Consider the following 20,092-nt stretch of genomic DNA (forward strand, 5'->3'; position numbering starts at 1 on the left):
TGAACTAAAATTACATTCACAAAATGAAAGTTCAACACTTCAAACAAATTTCAGTGAATATAAGAATCAAAGTTAAGCCTCGGGATGAATACAAATCATATTTCATGGTGTTGCTGTGTGTTTGAAATAACTCACTGCCAGAACGGACAGAAGCCACTTCTCACTGCCTCTGCGTGCGCACACACACACACGCACACACACACACACACACACACACACACACACAAACAAACACAAACACAGGCAAGGATTCTCGCTGACACATTTTTGCAGAAAAATCTAATTCATGTGCTCCCCACCTGCAGTAAGGATTAAAAAATGTGGTATAAAAAATGTGCAGGTAGGTTAAAAACCGCAAAGGGCTTAAATTTAGGTCAAACTATGCTGTAAACAGATGCAGAGACTGCCCGTGGCTTTCAGTATGTGAGGAAGGATGACAATAAGCAGCGCTGCAGAGCAATGTTCATAAACGCTGTATTCATAGGCACCCGAGTGTTTTTTCACTCCAGTTATTTCAGCTCATTTTCATGCATTTTAATACCCTTTTTCTCATGTGGTAACTAAATATCGGTTCAGCTTTTGACATGCTACCTTTTATGTTCTGCACGTGGATAAATATTCTTTCATATACTTCGTCATTCCCACAGAGCCTCTGTTGTTGACATTTGCAGGCGGTTTATGAGGTGCACAGATAAACTCAAAATGACTGTCCACAAGCACAAGCGGGCTGACACTCGGGTCAATACATGATTTATAAGCAGTCAGTTTTGCATTGCCCCCCTGTGGACTTGCAGCACCGCCAGTCAAATGCAGGTTGCGTCATCCATAGGAATTGATTAATATTTGATCATGATGTTAAAAGCAGTGGTGAAATAGCTGCTTTTAGAGTCAGCATTGTGGTGAGTGCTGATTTAAGCATCTTACAGATTAATATACAAGCTGAGAACACTCAAATATTAAAACTTATATAAACAAAGTAGCAGCCACCGTTACTGCTGGGAGAAAGCTCCACAAGTCAGCTATGTATGAATGAATAACTTTCTGTACCAATGTGGAGAAAAAATGAACATAGTGTAGGAGAACCTGATCCCCAGACCAGACGTTTCCTAAATGTTCAACTGCGTACAAGTACTTTAAAACTGTGATGTATTTCTTGAGTAGATAAAATTCAAATGTTTTCAGAATTTATATGTTACCCACCATTACCACGTATCACAGGAGCATCAACTGAAGCCAAAATGCACAGACTTCCTCCAGTTCTTCCAGGGTGGATACCCAGGTCAAATAAAAGACATAATTTGTCCACTATATCCAGGACTGCCCTGGGATCTTCTCCCAGTTTTACATAACTGAAACACATGAGAGCTTCCAGGAGACATTCTGGCTTTCGATTTGGGGGATCAGAGACTCTCCTCTGATCCTGAATGAGTGAGTTATCTACTATTCTCTTAGGGTAAGGCTAGATGGAGGAAGCAATTAGAAATAAGTGAATGTGAATTGTCTTCAGCTCTCTCTTCAACACAAGTGTTAAATTCATTGACCAATAATTTTCTCCAACAGATTTTTCTGTTAAAGGAAAATGAGCACATCTTAATTCAGTCATCCGTCTATCCTTTTCCGCTTATCCAATTCAGGGTCGTGGGCTGGGCTGGAGCCTATCCCAGCTGTGATAAGGCAAGAGGCAGGGTACACCCTGGAAAGATTGTCAGTCTGTCACAGGGCTAACACAGATGGGCCATTTAGAATAACCAGTTAACCTAATCCCTAACTGCAGTCCAAAGACTGTAGGGGGAAGCTGGAGTACCTGGAGAAAACTCAGACAAACAAGAACATGCAAACTCAACACAGAAAGTCCCCAATGGACCTTCTTGCTGTGAGGCAACAGTGCTAATCACCACATCACCGTGCTTCCCCACATTATCTCAAAATTTTTAAGTAAACTTTTTAAAGGTCATTACTAATTCTGTGCAGTAGCTCATTTGGGATAACCATTGATTTTTCACCTTCAGCACTGGCTCTCAAAAGAAGGGCAACTTAACAGTGCAAGGAAAAATGTGCAGTATTTCTGTAGTTTCATGTTTCATCATAACTTTTTCGTTTGCTCCTCTTACAGAGGGAGAGACTGCGAAACATCGAGAGGATTTGCAACTTGCTGAGGAAGGTAAGCAGTGAACAACATGTTTCATTCATCTTGTGCAAGTCCTATACATGGTCAGAAACAAAGCAAATTGGAGACTGGTAGGGAAGTGCATAGAACAGGGGTCTGCAACCTTTTCCACCCAAAGAGCCACTTGGACCCGGTTTCCACGCAAAAGAAAACACTGGGAGCCGCAAATACTTTTTGACATCTAAAATGAAGATAACACTGTATATATTGTTTTCTACCTTTGTCTGAAGAACTAAGGTGTGCTGCTTATGAAATCCATGAAGTGCTACAGAGAAAATTACATTTTATTTATGTAATCAACACATTTTGAACTCTTAAAGAAATATAACAAAAGCAAAGACACCCAGCTGAACTAAAATGATCCATGTAGCAAACAAAAACTGTTGTGAGCCGCCTCCCTTATATCTCCTTTGGGCTTTTGGAGCCTTGACCTGACTATTAAAAAATAATTGGTAAAAAAAAGCTCTATGCTGCTGAAAAATGAAAAATAGATATTTGCAAAATTCTGCCTAAATATGTATTTTACCTTGTTAATGCGTGCGGCGGGGGCGTGGTCTGCAGCGCCGCTGCAGGGGAGGCGGACGCACCTGAGCGGCACCCGCAATCACGCCTCGCCGCCTTAAAGTCTGTGCTCTCTCTGCTGTTGTTGTTGGTGGTGGTGTGTGTCAGGCTGTGAGCTGCGAAGCTACAGCCGGCTGTATGCGTACAGCAGCCGTGTGTGAAAAGTGGTCAATAAAGAGATGCTGAAAAGCGCGTTCATGCAAACATCGTCGGGTCTGCCGTGATGTGTTTACAATGGGACTTCTGCTCCTGAACCTCTGCTCACAGCGTCTGCTAATCGGTGCTGTGCGAAGTCAGTTTATGCAGGACTATAAGCTGTCATCTGTCGTCTGTGAGGCGTGAGCAGTGTTTGTCTTTAACATAGTTCACGGTGGAGCTGCTGACATAATGTGGATCCGAAGATCCATAATTGGCCTACCTGGGGTTAAAAGTCTCGATAAATGCACGGTGTTTCGGCGGGAATACCGGCTTCCGCGAGTGTGACGCTTATATTGAGCGAGGAAAAAATAATAGAATATAATTTTATATTTATATTTCAATATCACAATAATCTTCCAATTTAGAACTACAAGTTTAAAAGAACTAACATAAATAAAATACACTTCAGCAAAATACTTCTAATTTATTTTCCCAAACCACGCGGAGCCGCACTATAAGGACTAAAGAGCCGCATGCGGCTCTGGAGCCGCGGGTTGCCGACCCGTGGCATAGAATAAGAGGGAAAGAAGAAATGCATCTTGCAGTGAAAATTCCGTTTTCAGGTGACATCTGATACAATGTATCCGGAAAGTATTCACAGCGCTTGACTTGTTCCACATCTTTTTCATGTAACAGCTTTATTCCAAAGTGGAATCAATTCATTTTCCCCTCGAAACTCTACACAATACCCCCTGATAAGATAAGATAAGATAAGATAAGATAAGATAAGATAAGATAACCTTTATTAGTCCCACACGTGGGAAATTTGTTTTGTCACAGCAGGAAGTGGACAGTGCAAAAGTTGTGAAGGAAAAATTAGAATAAAATAAGATAAGAATAAATACAGTACACAACTGTACAGAATAGAATAAAATAAAATACTATATACAGTAGAATAAAATAGAATAAAATATACAATAAGATAAAAATAGAATACAAATGCTATATACAACTGAGTAAAAATACAACGATGCCAGAAAGGATTATTGCACATTAGTATTATTGCACATGTGTGGATGTGTGTGTTAGATCAGTCAAAGTCTTTATTGTGGAGTCTGACAGCAGTGGGGAGGAAAGACCTGCGAAATCTCTCCGTCCCACACCGTGGGTGCCGCAGTCTCCCACTGAAGGAGCTGCTCAGTGCTGTCACAGTCTCATGCATGGGGTGGGAGATGTTGTCCATCAGGGATGACAGCTTAGCCACCATTCTCCTGTCACTCACCACCTCGACTGGGTCCAGAGGGCATCCTAGAACAGAGCTGGCCCTTCGGATCAGCCTGTTCAGTCTCTTCCTGTCCCCAGGGGAGATGTTGCCGCCCCAGCAGACCACACCATAAAAGATGGCTGAGGCCACCACAGAGTCATAGAAGGTCTTCAGGAGTGGGCCCTCCACTCCAAACGACCTGAGTCTCCGCAGCAGGTACAGCCTGCTCTGCCCTTTCCTGTAGAGGGCGTCTGAGTTATGAGTCCAGTCCAGTTTGCTGTTCAGATGAACACCAAGGTACCTGTAGCTGTCCACAGCCTCGATGTCCATACCTTGGATGTTCAGTGGTTGCAGTGGAGGATGTTTGTGCCTGCGGAAGTCTACCACCAGCTCCTTGGTTTTACTGGCGTTGATCTGGAGGTAGTTCAGCTGGCACCAGTCCACAAAGTCCTGAGTCAGTCCTCTGTACTCCTTGTCGTCCCCATCAGTGATGAGGCCGACTATTGCAGAGTCATCAGAGAACTTCTGCAGGAAGCACTGGGTGGAGTTGTGGGAGAAGTCTGCAGTGTAGATGGTGAAGAGGAACGGAGCCAGAACCGTTCCCTGTGGGGCCCCCATACTGCAGACGACCCTGTCCGACACACAGCCCTGAGTCCTCACATACTGTGGTCGGTCGGTGAGGTAGTCCAAAATCCAGGTAGTGAGGTGATGGTCCACTCCAGAGTTCTCCAGCTTGTCCTTCAGAACCGAGGGAAGAATAGTGTTGAAGGCACTGGAGAAATCGAAGAACATGATTCTCACAGTGCTCCCAGCGGTCTCCAGGTGAGTGAGGGAACGATGTAGGAGGTGGATGATGGCATCATCCGCTCCAATGCCAGGCTGGTAGGCAAACTGAAGTGGGTCCAGTGATGAGCTCACAAGGCGCCGAAGCTGAGCCAGGACCAACCGCTCCAGGGTCTTCATCAGGTGGGATGTCAGAGCCACCGGCCTGTAGCTGTTGAGGTCCTTGGGGCGTGAAGTCTTTGGCACTGGTACAACACAGGAGGTTTTCCAGAGCTGTGGGACTCTCCCCAGCCTCAGGCTCAGGTTGAAGAGGTGCTCCATCACACCACACAGATGGTCCGCGCAGGACCTGACGACCCTCGAGCTGATGCCATCTGGACCCGCTGCCTTCATGCCATTAATCCTCCTCAGTTCCCTCCTAACCTGGGTGGTTGAGAGAGACAGGCTGGAGCCTTGTGTTGAGTGTGTATTGGATGCTGTTGTTGGGGGTGGGGAGGGGTGAGCAGGGTGAATAGAGGAGGTGTGAAGTGTCTGAGGTGTCAGAGGTGCAACAGCAGCAGTGGGGGTGAGTGAGTCTGCAGCCAATGTTGGAGACTGCCTCATGGCTGAATCAAATCTGTTGAAGAAATGATTCAGTTCATTTGCCCACCTCACATCCCTCCCAGGCAGAGAGTTCTGATGTTTGTGGCCTGAGATGGTTCTGAGGCCTCTCCAGACTTCACCAACGTTATTTTGCTGAAGCTGGTTCTCCATCTTTTGCCTGTAGCTGTCCTTCCCATTCCTTGTCAGTCCCCTCAACTCTCTCTGCACCCTTTTCAACTCCTCTTTGTCTTTGGATTTGAAGGCCCTCCTCTTCTGCTTGAGGACAGCTTTAATTTCTGGGGTAATCCATGGTTTGTTGTTGGAGAAACACCGTACAGTCCTGGTAGGTACGGTGTTATCCACACAGAAATTAATATAGTCAGTAATGCATGCAGTAAGGCTGTCGATGTCCTCTCCGTGGTCGTCACAGATCACCTCCCACACAGTGGACTCAAAACAATCCTTAAGAGCCTCCTCGCTCTCCTCCGACCATCTCTGTACTGTGCGGGTGGCTGGTGGCTCCCTGCGCACTAAGGGCTCATACACAGGGACAAGGTGCACCAGGTTGTGATCAGATCTGCCCAGGGGAGGGAGAGGTGATGAACTGTATGCCTCTGCAGCATTGGCACACAGTAAGTCCAGTGTTTTATTGTCTCTGGTTGGGCAGGTCACATACTGGGTGAAGGTGGGCAGTGTGGAGTCCAGTGAGGCATGATTAAAGTCCCCTGATATTATGAGAAGGGCTCTCGGAGATTGTGTTTGCAGTCTGCTAACCACTGAGTGGAGAGAGTCACAGGCTGTATCCGCGTTGGCCGAGGGGGGGACATACGCTGTTATCGCGATAACATGCGAGAATTCCCGGGGCAGGTAGTACGGACGCATGCTAACGGCTAACAGCTCAATGTCTCTACTGCAGAGTTGTTCTTTTACAGTGATATGCCCAGGGTTACACCATCTGTCATTCACAAACACTGCCAGCCCCCCTCCTTTCCTCTTACCGCTCTCTCTCGTCCTGTCCGCTCGCAGCAGCTGGAATCCCGGTAGTGTCACGCTCGTGTCCGGAGTTAGCGGTGTTAGCCACGACTCCGTTAGCATCATGATGCTACATTGCCGGTACTCCCTCTGTGACCAGGTTAGCGACGTAAGCTCATCCATCTTATTGGGCAAAGATCTTACATTTCCAATAATTACAGAAGGAAGAGATGGTCGATAACGTCTCCTTCTCGGGCGACGGCGCTCCTTCCCAGCACGACACCCCCGTCTTTTCCTCCTCAGCTCGCTGGGAATGTCGGGTCTGTCCGCCGGCAGTACCACTGCGGGATGCAGCGCTAACAGCTGATCCTTACTGTAAACAAAGGATCCCTGCTCTGGGTCCCCAGACACGGGTGAAAAAAGTAGAAAAAAAACTAAGAAAAACGACCAGAACTAGCACAAAACGGTAGAACATGGTTGCAGAGTCTAATTACTAATACGTTAGTTATAAAAAATTATGAGAAGAAAAAGATAAGAAAGAAAGAGACTCAGAATGAGCAGAGCTGCTGTAACAGGCTGCCGCACACGGGGGGCGCCGGAAGTTAATCAAAGGGCTTGTTTTCACTGTGATGACACAGTGAAAAACCTTTGCTTGAAATTCTTACATATTTATTGAAAATAGAAAGCAAAAATAAATTGTGTACATAAGTATTAAAAGCCTTTGCCATGACACTCTAAACTAAGCTCAGGTGCATCCTGTTTCCACCGATCATCTGTCAGATTTTTCTACAACTTCATGGATGTCCACATGTGATAAATACAGCAGATTGGAATAGATTTGGGAAGCCACACGCCTGCCTATATGTTGTCCCATAGTCGCCAGTGCCTGTCAGAGCATGTATATAATATATTTTTTGGTTTCCAGGGTTGTGCATCAATGTTTTACAGGTTTTAAATGAATTTTTCAATTTGAACAAGGATGCTTTGTTTATTATCTTTCCTCACAATGTACTCAAATCAAATGGGAGACACACATTGAAAGGTTCTGCATTGTGTTTTGCAGAGCTGTGCTGTCTGTTTCAGGTTTTGTGTGCTTTGAGGGCTCAGTATGAGGTGGAGAGAACTTCTCTTCCCAGCTTCAGTTTGGCATCTGTTTCTCCCTCCACCCCTCTGAAACTCAAACCACATACTGTCTGAATTTGTGTGTGCAAGCGTGTGTTTGTGCATATGTTTGTATCATGCTGGAGGTTCACTGGCTGAACAGCTGATCTTGTTAATCCCAGCGCCCAGCTCCTGCACTAGTCCCCGGGGAGGACATTTTCCCCTACAGATCATATGCTGAGATGGATATACACACTGACATACTTACACAGACATCCAGACATGCTGTGCTTGGAGCTTTGACGTACTGTGCAGGTAACAGTGAAGGTTGCTGGACATCATAGGCTGTTTAAAAAAAATGGATGTAGCTTGTGGATCTAAAAGGGCTAGCAGGGGTGTATGTGCTGCGGTTGCAAAAACAAGTGTAGTTGTATAGAATGACCCTTAGTACAATACTTTTCCTTAGTCACTGTGATTTATTTATTCTCTTAAATAAATGCATATTTTATAAATTATGATTGTCAAATTCCATATTGTCAATTAATTTCCAGAAGGACAATAAACCAGGATTTTGTTATGATAGCATAGTAACAATAAAGACTGTTGAATCTTCAGTCTTAAGGTGGAAACTCTATAAAAGGGCTTGTTTTTAACTAAATCCAATGCCTACACTGCCATTAGTGACCTTGGTGCATGATAAAAAAGTAATGAATCATAGTATAAAGCCTTGAATGGCCACAGAGGCCTAATACAAGCAGAGATATCTCAAAAAAGTGGTAAAATCCATAGAGTGACAAATGTATTTAATCTGTCAATACATAAATCATCATTTTGTCTAACCCTTATTCAGCATATGAGGTGACTGACGATTATCCACTGGCTAAAGAACTAAAGCAAAGAGAAGCAGCAGGAGAAGAAATTCCTGCCAAGTGCCTCAGGCGACAGCTTCTTATTTCATACATTCAGACAGAATCACACATTATGAGTTACACGCTTTAAGAAACTATATTTCACTGTGTTGTATACCATGCCTGTCAGCATGATTGCCTAAGGTCCTGATGCATGAGGATCTGCTGCATTGTGGTGCTTTTTAAATCCTTTTTTGAGAGCTCTTCTTTCCCCTTCGAAAACTGTTCAGTTCACACCGACTGGCACGCTCACAGCATGCTGGTCCTGACTGATTTGGTTAAAAGCTTTGGCTGTATTTCTTTATGTTGGCATATGCACTTGGTAGTTTTCACTGCACACATTCACAAGCAGGCACATGGACACGTGCCATTTTTGTTCTCAATGGAGTGTGTTGTGTTTGATGGGTTTTGGATGACTGGAAACCCATGTAGATGACAATAGCTTGAGGGGATGTACTGTGTTCTTGTGTGTGTGTTCTTGTGTGTGTGTGTGTGTGTGTGTGTGTGTGTGTGTGTGTGTGTGTGTGTGTGTGTGTGTGTGTGTGTGTGTGTGTGTGTGTGTGTGTGTGTGTGTGTGTGTGTGTGTGTGTGTGTGTGTGTGTGTGTTCATTAGATGTGCTTTCTTGTGTCTGCGTTGTCACAGCAACTAAGCAAACCTGAGCATACTCATTAGTGCTCTTCCTTTATTTTTGGGTCTGTCTTGGGCCTTTCTTCTCTCTCTCCTCTATTTTAGCATTATTCTACCTTTCTCTTTTTTATCCCTCTCACTCTAGTCTCTCCATCTCTCCTAGTCCACAGATTTACAAGTGTAATAATGAGAGAATGAGGTATTGCCGAATCGGCAAAGGCAATTTTTTCCATCCCTCTAGTAGGTACTCATCATAAATTAAGATAGTTTACAAATATCCAGGAATAGTTAATGCTATCAACACAATCAAAAGAAATAATGAATGTGATGTATCCCCCAAAAAAGCCCTGCATTCAGTTTTTGAGATTGGCTCAAAATTGTGTAATTAGATTTCAGATGATGGAACATCCATCCATCCATTCGCTTCCGCTTATCCTTTCCAGGGTCGCGGGGGGCGCTGGAGCCTATCCCAGCTGTCATGGGGCGAGAGGCGGGGTACACCCTGGACAGGTCGCCAGTCTGTCGCAGGGCCAACACACAGGGACAGACAACCATTCACGCTTACATTCACTCACACATTCACACCTAGTGACAATTTGGATTATCCAATTAACCTATCCCCTCAAACTGCATGTCTTTGGACGGTGGGAGGAAGCCGGAGTACCCGGAGGGAACCCACGCAAACACGGGGAGAACATGCAAACTCCACACAGAAAGACCCTGGCCTGATGGTGGAATTGAACTCAGGACCTTCTTGCTGTGCAGCAACAGTGCTAACCACCGTGCCACCGTGCCACCGTGCTGCCACGGTGACTTAGTGACTTAGTGCCATCAGCAAAACCTCCCTGATAGAACGTTTGCTCGGAAGCAACGAAAACAGGACCAAATGACTAAACTCTACAGTAGCGTTCACCCTGGAGACAGCTCCTAAAGCAAAGGAATAAATGATGAAAATAAGGTGTTCTAGACTGTAAAGATCAAAGCTGTTAATGCTAATGTTTGCCATGTGCTGATATATGCTGACAGTGAAAACTTCCTACCAGAGGAGCTGTTAAACTAAATAGCTGTGAAAGGGATGATGTGGATTGGCCTTTAATTGGAGATTATGTATCGGAATTTCAGGAGCAGGACCACGCCTCCAAACAAGCTCCTTCTGGTTGTCATCTATATAAGTTCCCCCAGTTCTGCAAGCTGTTCATTCTCGTTTACGTGCCCCACCCTCTCTCCCTCCTTGTTCTCAATTCTTTAACTTCTTCACTCCTATTTAGTACATGGGGATCTGCCAGGCCCGGGAGCCGTCGCCAGTCCCCTTCGAGGCCTTCCCCAAACCGCAGCTCAATTCATGTCCAAGCATTCACCTTTACCTACTAAAACGCTGTCAAACCTAAAATGAGGATGTGGGCCCAGCTAGTGAACTACTTTAATGTTATGATTAAACTGCCAACTCTTGAGCGATCGTGGCTCAGGAGTTGGCAGTTTGTCTTGTAATCGGAAGGTTGCCGGTTCGAGCCCCGGCTCCGACAGTCTCGGTCGTTGTCTCCTTGGGCAAGACACTTCACCCGCTGCCTACTGGTGGTGGTCGGAGGGCCTGGTGGCGCCAGTGTCCGGCAGCCTCGCCTCTGTCAGTGTGCCCCAGGGCGGCTGTGGCTACAATGTAGCTTGCCATCACCAGTGTGTGAATGGGTGGATGACTGAATGTGTAAAGCGCTTTGCGGTCTTTAGGGACTAGTAAAGCGCTATACAAATACAGGCCATTTACCATTTACCATGATGTTATGACTATGATGCTAGCTGTATGGTAGAGCTAGACAAACAGGTGGAGGTAGCTGGTCTATGTATAATGAATGATAGAAAGAGAGAAAAGGGGGCTTTATTTTGCACTCACAGAGGGAAAAGAGAGGTTATACCAGCGCACTGAGTCACTGCGAACTGTGTGCACACAGAGAAATGGAGGATTAACCCCACAGTATTTAACTAGAAAATTTGCATTTCCTGCGAAAATGCAGTGTGGATGCCTTAACGCTGAAGCTGTCTGCTGAAAAGCTGAAAAAGATGAAAAGTTACAAAAAGTTGTATGGTGGTGAAAAAAAAACATCACCCTGAGCAGGATTCGAACCTGGCCCTGCCAGACTCAAAGCAGCTACTCATTTCACTGACCCAAACTCATTTACACAAAGAAGAGGTGGACAGACTGACAATTCTGCTGAAATTAGCAGAAGCTGCTGAGAATTGTGCTGATAAGAGGTGAAAAGGCTGAAAATTTTGCAGAAAAGAGGTGAATCAGCAGAATTTCTGCAGAAAAGAGGCAAAGAAGCAGAACGTTGCGCTGAAAAGAGGTGAATGAGCAGAATTTCTGCTGAAAAGAGGCAGAACAACCTGGTTCTGCTCAAATTCACCAATCAGAGGTACTGCCTGTCTCTGCTTCATCAGGCTGTGTACTTGTATGTATTTCTGCCATGGAGCATTAACAAGAATCTGAGGTCCATATTAGAAAAGCTGCTAAAATCATAAAACTTTGCAGAATTGTAATAAATTAGCAATATAAATTACAGGTCTGTGATAGTGTATAAATTTGTAGTGAAAAAAAAAATGTTGAACAAGGTGGAATTGAACCCACGACCTTTGAGCTGCAGACCCATGTCATTACTGATTGCGCCACCTGGAAAGGGGGCAGGCGGCTAAAAAACAGAGACTTGAGCAGTGACAATTAGATCGCGGTGAGAGGCGAAAAACGCAGTTTTTTGGAGTTACAAAACATCGTGTAACTCAAAAACTAGGAGGGCTAGCAGCATAATTCTTGTACTGGCTGAATCAGCGGACTTTGGTGTACTTTGTCTGTGATTTTCATTGCTCTTTGTACCTCCGTCGCGGGGATATGACGAGAGAAGAAACGGCTTCATTTTCGGAGTTTGAAATCTGAGAGGAGGACAGATTTCCACCCCTCAAACAAACGTGATTCATTGCTTAACGGTAAGATAATTGTAAAAACTGCTTCCACTGTGAGTGTCAGCAGTGTCTGAAGATATATTGGCACAAGCCTCATGTCCTAACTTTGCTTTGTTAAGGAGATATGGCGATTTGAAAATGCCTCCCGTTACAGAATTTCAGCTCTGAATTTCAAAACCTCCCCATAGACTTTGAATGGGGAGTTTTGAGACCTTGTGTCACTTCGAGCCAAATTGCGAAAAAACGGTAAATCTCACAATAAAGATAGTGACATTGTCTGAAAGCCAGCAAAAATACCTACGTTTTGATGTATAATTTGTGGGGGTTGAGTGGAAATTGAGCGAGTAGCAAGAAGTTGTTCGGACATGAAGAGAAAATTCAGAACGGACCAGCACTCACTCTGAGTTAATTGCACAGAATTGTGGAAGTTTCCCATTCATTTCAATGGGACAAATTAAAGGAAAAAAGTGTAATATTTTAAAAAGTATAATAGTAATAAACACCAAAAGTCATAGCAGTCGTTAGCAGAAAGAGCAGAACAGTTTGAACGGAGAAAATCGGCTGAAAACTGAGGGAGCAGTTAAGTGCCAAAAAACGGAGCAACTAGAAGAATAAAGATAAAGAATAAAGAGAAACAGGAACACAATAGTGTGGATGCCTTTGAAGGCATCCACACAATTAGTGAACTTAATTTGACAGATCACCAAAAGAGGCAAAACTGTTTTTCTTATTATTGTGGCAACACTTTTTGACAAATATTTTATGTGTATTTTTATTATTTATTTTACACACACATAATGAAAACAATGCAATGATTTGCAAATCTTACAAATGCATATTTTATTCCAAATACAAAATAGAAAAAGTATCTAATGTTTAAGCAGAAAATATTACCTCAGTTTAAATTTAATGATGATCAACATGTCTGAAGGAATTTGGAATGGCATCAGTAAAAGACTGGAAGATTACAGTAAGTGATACTAGGAAGAAACATTTACAAATTGTGGAACAACATTTCAGAATAATGGCAGACAAGCGAATGCTTTTGGCAACATAGTGTATATTTTTACACAGCGTTCCAACTTTTATGGAATTGGAGTTGTTTAAAGTAAAATTATGCTGATTTAGGTTAGCAATGCATCATGAAACAGGAATAGCAGATATATATTACATATTTTTGTTGTCTAAAAGCCTAGTGTGGTGGCATCTGGTATGAGGTGCCATAAGGGACATTATTACTGAAACGCTCTCACACACACTACTGAAATTTTAGCTCTCACACACACTACTGAAACGCTCTCACACACACTACTGAAAAACCAAGGCATTTCAGTTGAACAGGAAGGCTTTTCAGTTGAACAGGAAGACTTTTCAGTTGAACAGGAAGACTTTTCAGTTGAACAGGAAGGCTTTTCAGTTGAACAGGAAGTTGTTTCTTGACAAGGAAACTGAAGGAAAAAGTGGTAGATTTCAAACAAACCACTACACAGATGTCTACTCAGCAACCTGCTAGTAGCCTAAGTGAAGCAGCTGCATTACTTAACAATATATAAGCCTCAGCATAAGTCAAAATTTAGAATAGCAGACGGGCATTATGCTGGTTAATTTTTTTGGCATATGTGCTTTTTGTCTTTTTTAGCAAAGAAAAAAATATCTTAAAATCATTAATAAAACCAGGAAGAGAAGGCTTAGCGTCCCTCCATTTAGCACAATGGATATGATATTTACTCAAAAGTATGATGATGTTAATAATGTCTGAGACACCCAATGCTAGATGATCCATATAAAAAAAATTTATGATGTAATTCAAATAGTGGCACATCATTAATATTTAGGGAAATCCAATTTTTTAAGTTGCACCAAATGCATTGCGCAATAGGGCATAGAAAAAAAGATGTTCTAGGGTTTCATTTTCATCAGTACAAAAAGAACACTGATCCACCTCAAAACCAAATCTCTTTTTTAGAAATTCTGCCACAGGATTAATTTTGTTTATTACTTTAAGTGTGTTTCTTTAACTTTAGGTAGATTAGGCTATTTGGTGTCGGACTATAAAGGTGTCATTAACAGTGTTGGGACTAACGCGTTATTAAGTAACGCGTTACAGTAACTACGTTATTATTGTGGTAACGAGCACGGTAACTAGTTATTATGCCAAAACCAGGAACGCGTTACTCGTTACTGGGATTTAGATAGGCTCGTTACTGCGTTACTGCGTGGTGGATATCGCGGAGCTTCCACAGATTCAATAACATTAGCAAGTGGTGGAAGCCAGCAGGTGGATGAAGGAAAAGGGAGGCAAAAGGAGAGACCTGAAGCGGCCGCCCGTCCGAGTGTCAGGTGAACTGAACTTCAGGTAAGAAGTTATGACCTGCAGTCTATCTGGGTCAGATATAAACCAAGTTTAGGTGGAGTTTATTTTCGGTATGCTGACATTTTCGTACTGCGTGCTAGCTAGCATGACGGAGTTTCTATACAGCTGGGTGGGTGCTATGTGTTACTGATGTTGAACTTTATTTTGTTCATACGGTTAGTTATTAGAGTTGCCAACCATCCCGTAAAAAACAGAATCGTCTGGTATTCAGAGAAAATATTACGCGTTTTTGTACTGAGGTGAAAAGGAACACAGTTTGTCCCGGACTTCAGCTACAATGAAAAGACACAAAGCTGAAGCTGCACAGCTGCCTCTTCTTCTCTCATTCTCTCCCGTTTCTACTTCAATCACGAAACTGATCAATGATCAGCTGATCGGCTTTTTCTCTTGTTTATTTATCGCCCACTTTGCGCCAGAAAGAGGAAACCAGCGGATGTCGCGTTAAACAACAGCAGCACGTTTAAGCTTGATCAGCTGTTGTTAGAATTTATTTAATATTAATTTCTAGTATCAGCTGATGTTTGCTGGAGCCACAGCTGTAAAGCTGCTGGTCATGATATCGGTTTGGTTATCTGGTGAGAGGGAAACATGAAGATGAAACCAGGAGATGTCCTTACTGAATCATCAGAGCTGAACAGGTGATGTAGAAACAGGTTTACCTGTTAGGTGACATGAATGAGTTGAAGGAAGTTATGAGCTGTTTCTGAGAGACAAATAACACCAGGATGCTTTTCACGTAGCTGACAGCTGGTAACTGTGCAGGGGCGGATCTAGCAAAGTGTTGCCAGGGGCCAGGTAGGGCATTAACAGGAAAGGGGGACAAGGAAATACTTTTCTTTATTATTCTCATTTAAAATGTCTAGCTTTTAAAAAATAATTATCCGAGTCTTACAACAAACAATTGATAGATTGATACATATATACCATCAGAACAGTGTACATCACTGTCACAACAGTGTTTATTTTCATTCAAAGGCTTTATGATTTTTCCTATAATGGTGGGCCGGTCTCTAGTCAAAATGCCCGGGACGATTTTTTTGTCCCAGTCCAGCTCTGTATGCAGCTCATCTGCAGTCTGGTGTTACCTACATCTTCCTATTCAGAAGGCAGAATTTCCAAGTTCTGAGTACAATCAAAAGCACCACGACTGCAGTTTTTGTGTTGGATGTAAAAAGCAGGCTAGAATCATGGCGGCGGTCAACGACGGTCCAGGCGTGGGATTTCTCTCATGGAAATGTGCACATTATTTTTTCCTTTCTATTGGTAGGTGGCACAGTGCACTTGTGGCAAGTAAGTAAGATAGAAGACTGGCAATCTCGCTGGGTATCCAGTTACGGAAGCAACACATTAACAAGAGAATTCTGAGTAAAACCAAAGTTACTTTCCCTAGTAACTAGTTACTTTGAAAGTAACGAGTAACTTGAAGTAACTGTTACTTTTTTAGAGAAGTAACTAGTAATGTAACTAAGTTACTAATTTATAGTAACTTACCCAACACTGGTCATTAATAACAAAGAGTTTTCCTGTACTTAAGCTGAGCTCATGTTCTGCGAAGTGCCTAACAAAGGCTGTATTCGGACAACTGGAAGAAAATAACTACCCGGTCAGGAGCAAACTTACTAAAAAGCTTCAGACTTCATATTCAGAGAATTTGAAGAAATGGGTGTCATAATATGGTAATGGCAGACTGGTGTAGACAACAGCATGTTTTAAAAAAAAAAAGTACAAGTATGTATGTTTTCTTTTACATGTGAATGCATAACAGCACACAGAAACCACTGCATATTATTCTTGAAGAAGTGACTGTGCCAGAGCTCACTCATAATGACATCCAGTCTATGCAAAAGCACTCTCCAAAACCACCAATATTTATCTCTATCACTAAAATGGTGAGCTGTCTGCAAGAACTCTGCATGTTATTGGGTTGAAGGTATTTGTAGAGTATTTCCTTTGGCTAAGTTGCCACAAGCCATTTGTGCTTATTAGCATAGTATAGGTTAAATACCAGAGGCAACTTTCCATAAGAGTCAGTCAGTGGTCTAACAAAGGAATGATGGCACTTATTTGCCTATTGCAGTCTACTGACATCCTGTCTGTATTAACATGACTCACCAAGCTGCTTCACATAGAATAACTCAAAACTGAGATTGTGATGATTTAAAAGGTTTGGACTTGATGAAAGTTAACCCACAGTCTAGAAAACAGACACAGATACATGAAGTCAGTATAGCCGTGTCTGTACACATAGTAACACATAACACATAGTAACATACTTGTTACTGTCTGTTAATCTAAACTGTAATAAGAGCATCAAGTAGTACGATTGCATCTTGGCTGATAAGGTTAAAAGCAGATACATTCAGTCTTTCTGTCCCTTCAAATTGTATCATTGGTCTCCAATGATTTCCTTTACTGGAAAATACAAAAACTATTTTAAAGGGCATTTAAAAGTTCACTTCACAATGTCTTCTAAACAGTGTAATGTCATCATTATTGTGATATCAGCAGCACAAAATGTGGACGAATCTGCCAAATAGTCCCCAGTCCTGTCTGTGCTAAAATCTGCTGTGTCCTCCGACTACCAATACGCATGGTTTGGGACAGGTGGGTCTGGGTTTTTCAGAAACTGCTGATCTACTGGGATTTTCCCACACAACTAACTGGGGTCCAAAAAAGACCAGTCTGAAAAATTCAATTCAATTCAATTCAATTCAATTTTATTTATATAGCGCCAAATCACAACAAAAGTCGCCTCAAGGCGCTTTATATTGTACAGTAGATAGCACAATAATTGTGTACAACTTCACATATATTTAAAGTTTAGCTTAGTTTTAAACTGCCTCAGCATGTGATGACCAACAGAGATACATAGGTGAATTAATAAAGAAAGAAAAATTAACTGCCAGACACTAAACAAGTCCAAGTAACAACAATGCCATCCAGTTATCTGCAGAAGAAAAAGACTGTAAGTACAGTGCAGCACTGCGGGAACAGTGTAAGTTCCTTGTCAGTCACAATAATGAGCTTATATGCAAAACGCAGAGCTTCCTGCATCCCACACACTTTTACCAGGAAGGAAGATTGGGGAGGTGGAGAGAAGGGTGAAGACCTGGATGGGAAGGAAGTAAGAGATAAGAGGAAGAAAACAATTTAGCATAATAGCACTTGCCTTTATGCTGGAAACAGTCAAGATTTTACAACTTTGTTTTGTATTTTTCTCTGTTATAATTAGATAGAATTAGATAGAATATTCCACATTTGTATTTGGTATTCAACAATTGTAAATCACTCTAGCTTTGTTAATGTTATACATATGACAGCTGGTAGATTTTGAAATATTCAACCCATTAAAAAAATAATTATTACTTTCTTTAATATGGCTAGGAGTGGCCAACCATCCATCTGTCTTCTTCCGCTTATTTGGGGCTGGGTCGCAGGGGCAGCAGTCTAAGCAGAGAAGCCCAAACCTCCCTCTCCCTAGCTACCTTCAAGGCATTCCCAGGCCAGCTGAGAGATATAAGCTCTCCAGAAGGTCCTGGGTATGCCCCGGGGCATCCTCCCGGTGGGACATGCCTGGAACACCTTACCCAGGAGGGGTCCAGGAGGCATCCTTGTCAGATGCCTGAACCACCTCAACTGGCTCCTTTCGATGTGGAGGAGCAGCGGCTCTACTCTGAACCCCTCGCGCATGGCTGAACTTCTCACCTTATCTCTAAGGGAGAGGCCAGCCAGCCAGCCACCCTTCGGAGGAAGCTTATTTCTGCTGCTTGTATCCATGATCTTGTTCTGTAAAATTTGGCAAATTTTGGCAATTCCGAGAATGCACCGGAATGACAATTCTTATGCCAGTTCATTTTCAGAATTGTCATTTAGGATAATGTTTGTTTTGTTTTGTTTTTGTTTCCTTTGCCTTTCTTCCATTTTTGCTTTTCAGCCTTTATTTTTAGAACTATTTCACTGGATCAAGTCAAAGGTCAGGAAAATTGTAACATGGACACGGTATCCTGTTGTTGTTTGGATCATATGCATTGGTAGGATACTGGATTGAACTACAGTAGCTAAAAGTTCATATGAATGTATTCCAAGAACCACAACAAATTGCCTGTGAACTGGTTTTCTTTCTGTTTATTACTGATCAGAATAGATCAACTTCACAAGCACATTTATGGGGGTTGTTAGATATTTGCAGAACCTGCTGGCACCAAAAATGTATTGCAATTAAAAAATTTGATCTGATTTATTTGTTTATTTTTCCCAAAAAAAGATAAATATTGAAATTTGAAAAAAAGAAACAAAAACAACCCGAGCATTTCTTCAGAAATCTTTAATTCCTTCTTAGTTTGATTCCTCCACTGAGTCAAACATGATAGCAAAATTCTTTCACGAGGTACAACCTCCATTCAACCATCTGTCCATCCAAATGCAACTTGTAGACCTTTTCCATTCATCCTTCCATATGTAAATAAGAATGTAGTTCTCTTACAAAGAACCTTTCCCAAACCACACCACAAGGTTTCTGTAAATGGCATGGAAAGCAGGATTTCCAAACTGGAGCACTGCAGACTTACTCTCAACAAGAATATCAATTCTGCCTGTCACCCTGCTGAAAGTTAACTCACTGTGGATTCAAGCCCAAGGCAAAACAGCACTCAAAGCATTGGGAATATTTCTTAAATAATCATGGGGGTTGCTTGGTTAACTGTTTTGCAGGCATATGGTAGGGCAGTAAGTTTCCATCTGCTGAATGAAATGAGATACAGCAGTAGTTCCGCACATTTGCAAGTTAGATAGAATGCAGGATTGCCTTTCCTTCCTTTAGAGTTAAATTACTGTTTTCCCAGTCAAGCTGATAAGACGGCATGTGTCCATGAAGCCAGTTAAACTTTTTTGCTATATGGCGGGTATAGAAAATCACAACACTAGTAATGAATTTTGTCAAAAAAGTTCAAAATAATGGATGGTGTTTGGTTGTAAACTGCATTGTGTTAATGTGTAACCAATTCCAGATTGTGTGCTAATAAAGGGTACTAGTGTTATTTAAGTTTGAATATGGTTCTAGTCATATTCAAACTGAACTTGCAACTTAAAAATTGTGGAAACATTTTTAACACTATAACCCAATGAGATCCTTTGTCACCGTTAGCGATGCAAATTGTGTGGAAATAGGAGTGACAGAACCCAAGTGCAGACACACAGAGATGAGGTGGGTTAAACAAAAAGCAAGCCTTTATTGTTGGCTGCAAACACACTTTCATTACTGTACAAAAGGCTAGAAGAATGCTGGGTTGTAATGTTGTAGAGCTTGTCATTTCATACAGACATGTGGATGCTCTTTGGCTTGCTGTTGTTTTCTTTATCTTAGTTCAGAAATAATATTTCTAGACTAATATTTCAGAAACCAACTGAAATACTACAAACTTTTTTTTGCATTCAGCACAATTATCAGTAACTTTTATGTCAGTTAGTACAACTATGTTACCAAATCTATTTGCATGCTTAATTAAAATATTCTCATCCCTATATTTTACATGGGAAAGGAACTCAAAGTACATATGCAACAAGGTAAATTGCAAAAATCTCGGCGTTTCCACCTCTTGCATGCCATCCTGTCATCACGCTGTCTTTGTAGATACAGACCAATGACTGTAGAAAACATGGACGACGCGAC

At 42.3% G+C, this 20,092-nt stretch overlaps 1 protein-coding gene across 7 annotated transcripts in view; it reads left to right on the forward strand.

Annotated features, from left to right (window-relative positions):
- The window catches only part of cnih3 (cornichon family AMPA receptor auxiliary protein 3), a 131,697-nt gene that overhangs the window by 59,541 nt on the left and 52,064 nt on the right, over positions 1-20,092 (forward strand). For all 7 annotated transcript variants that reach the window (XM_039599203.1, XM_039599205.1, XM_039599207.1 and 4 more), the window contains exon 3: positions 2,114-2,161. In XM_039599203.1, coding sequence (XP_039455137.1) covers positions 2,114-2,161 — 48 coding nt within the window. The remainder of the gene's footprint in view (positions 1-2,113; positions 2,162-20,092) is intronic.

The sequence above is a fragment of the Oreochromis aureus genome, linkage group 15 (genome assembly GCF_013358895.1).
Source record: "Oreochromis aureus strain Israel breed Guangdong linkage group 15, ZZ_aureus, whole genome shotgun sequence".
In the NCBI taxonomy this organism is placed as follows: Eukaryota; Metazoa; Chordata; class Actinopteri; order Cichliformes; family Cichlidae; genus Oreochromis; species Oreochromis aureus.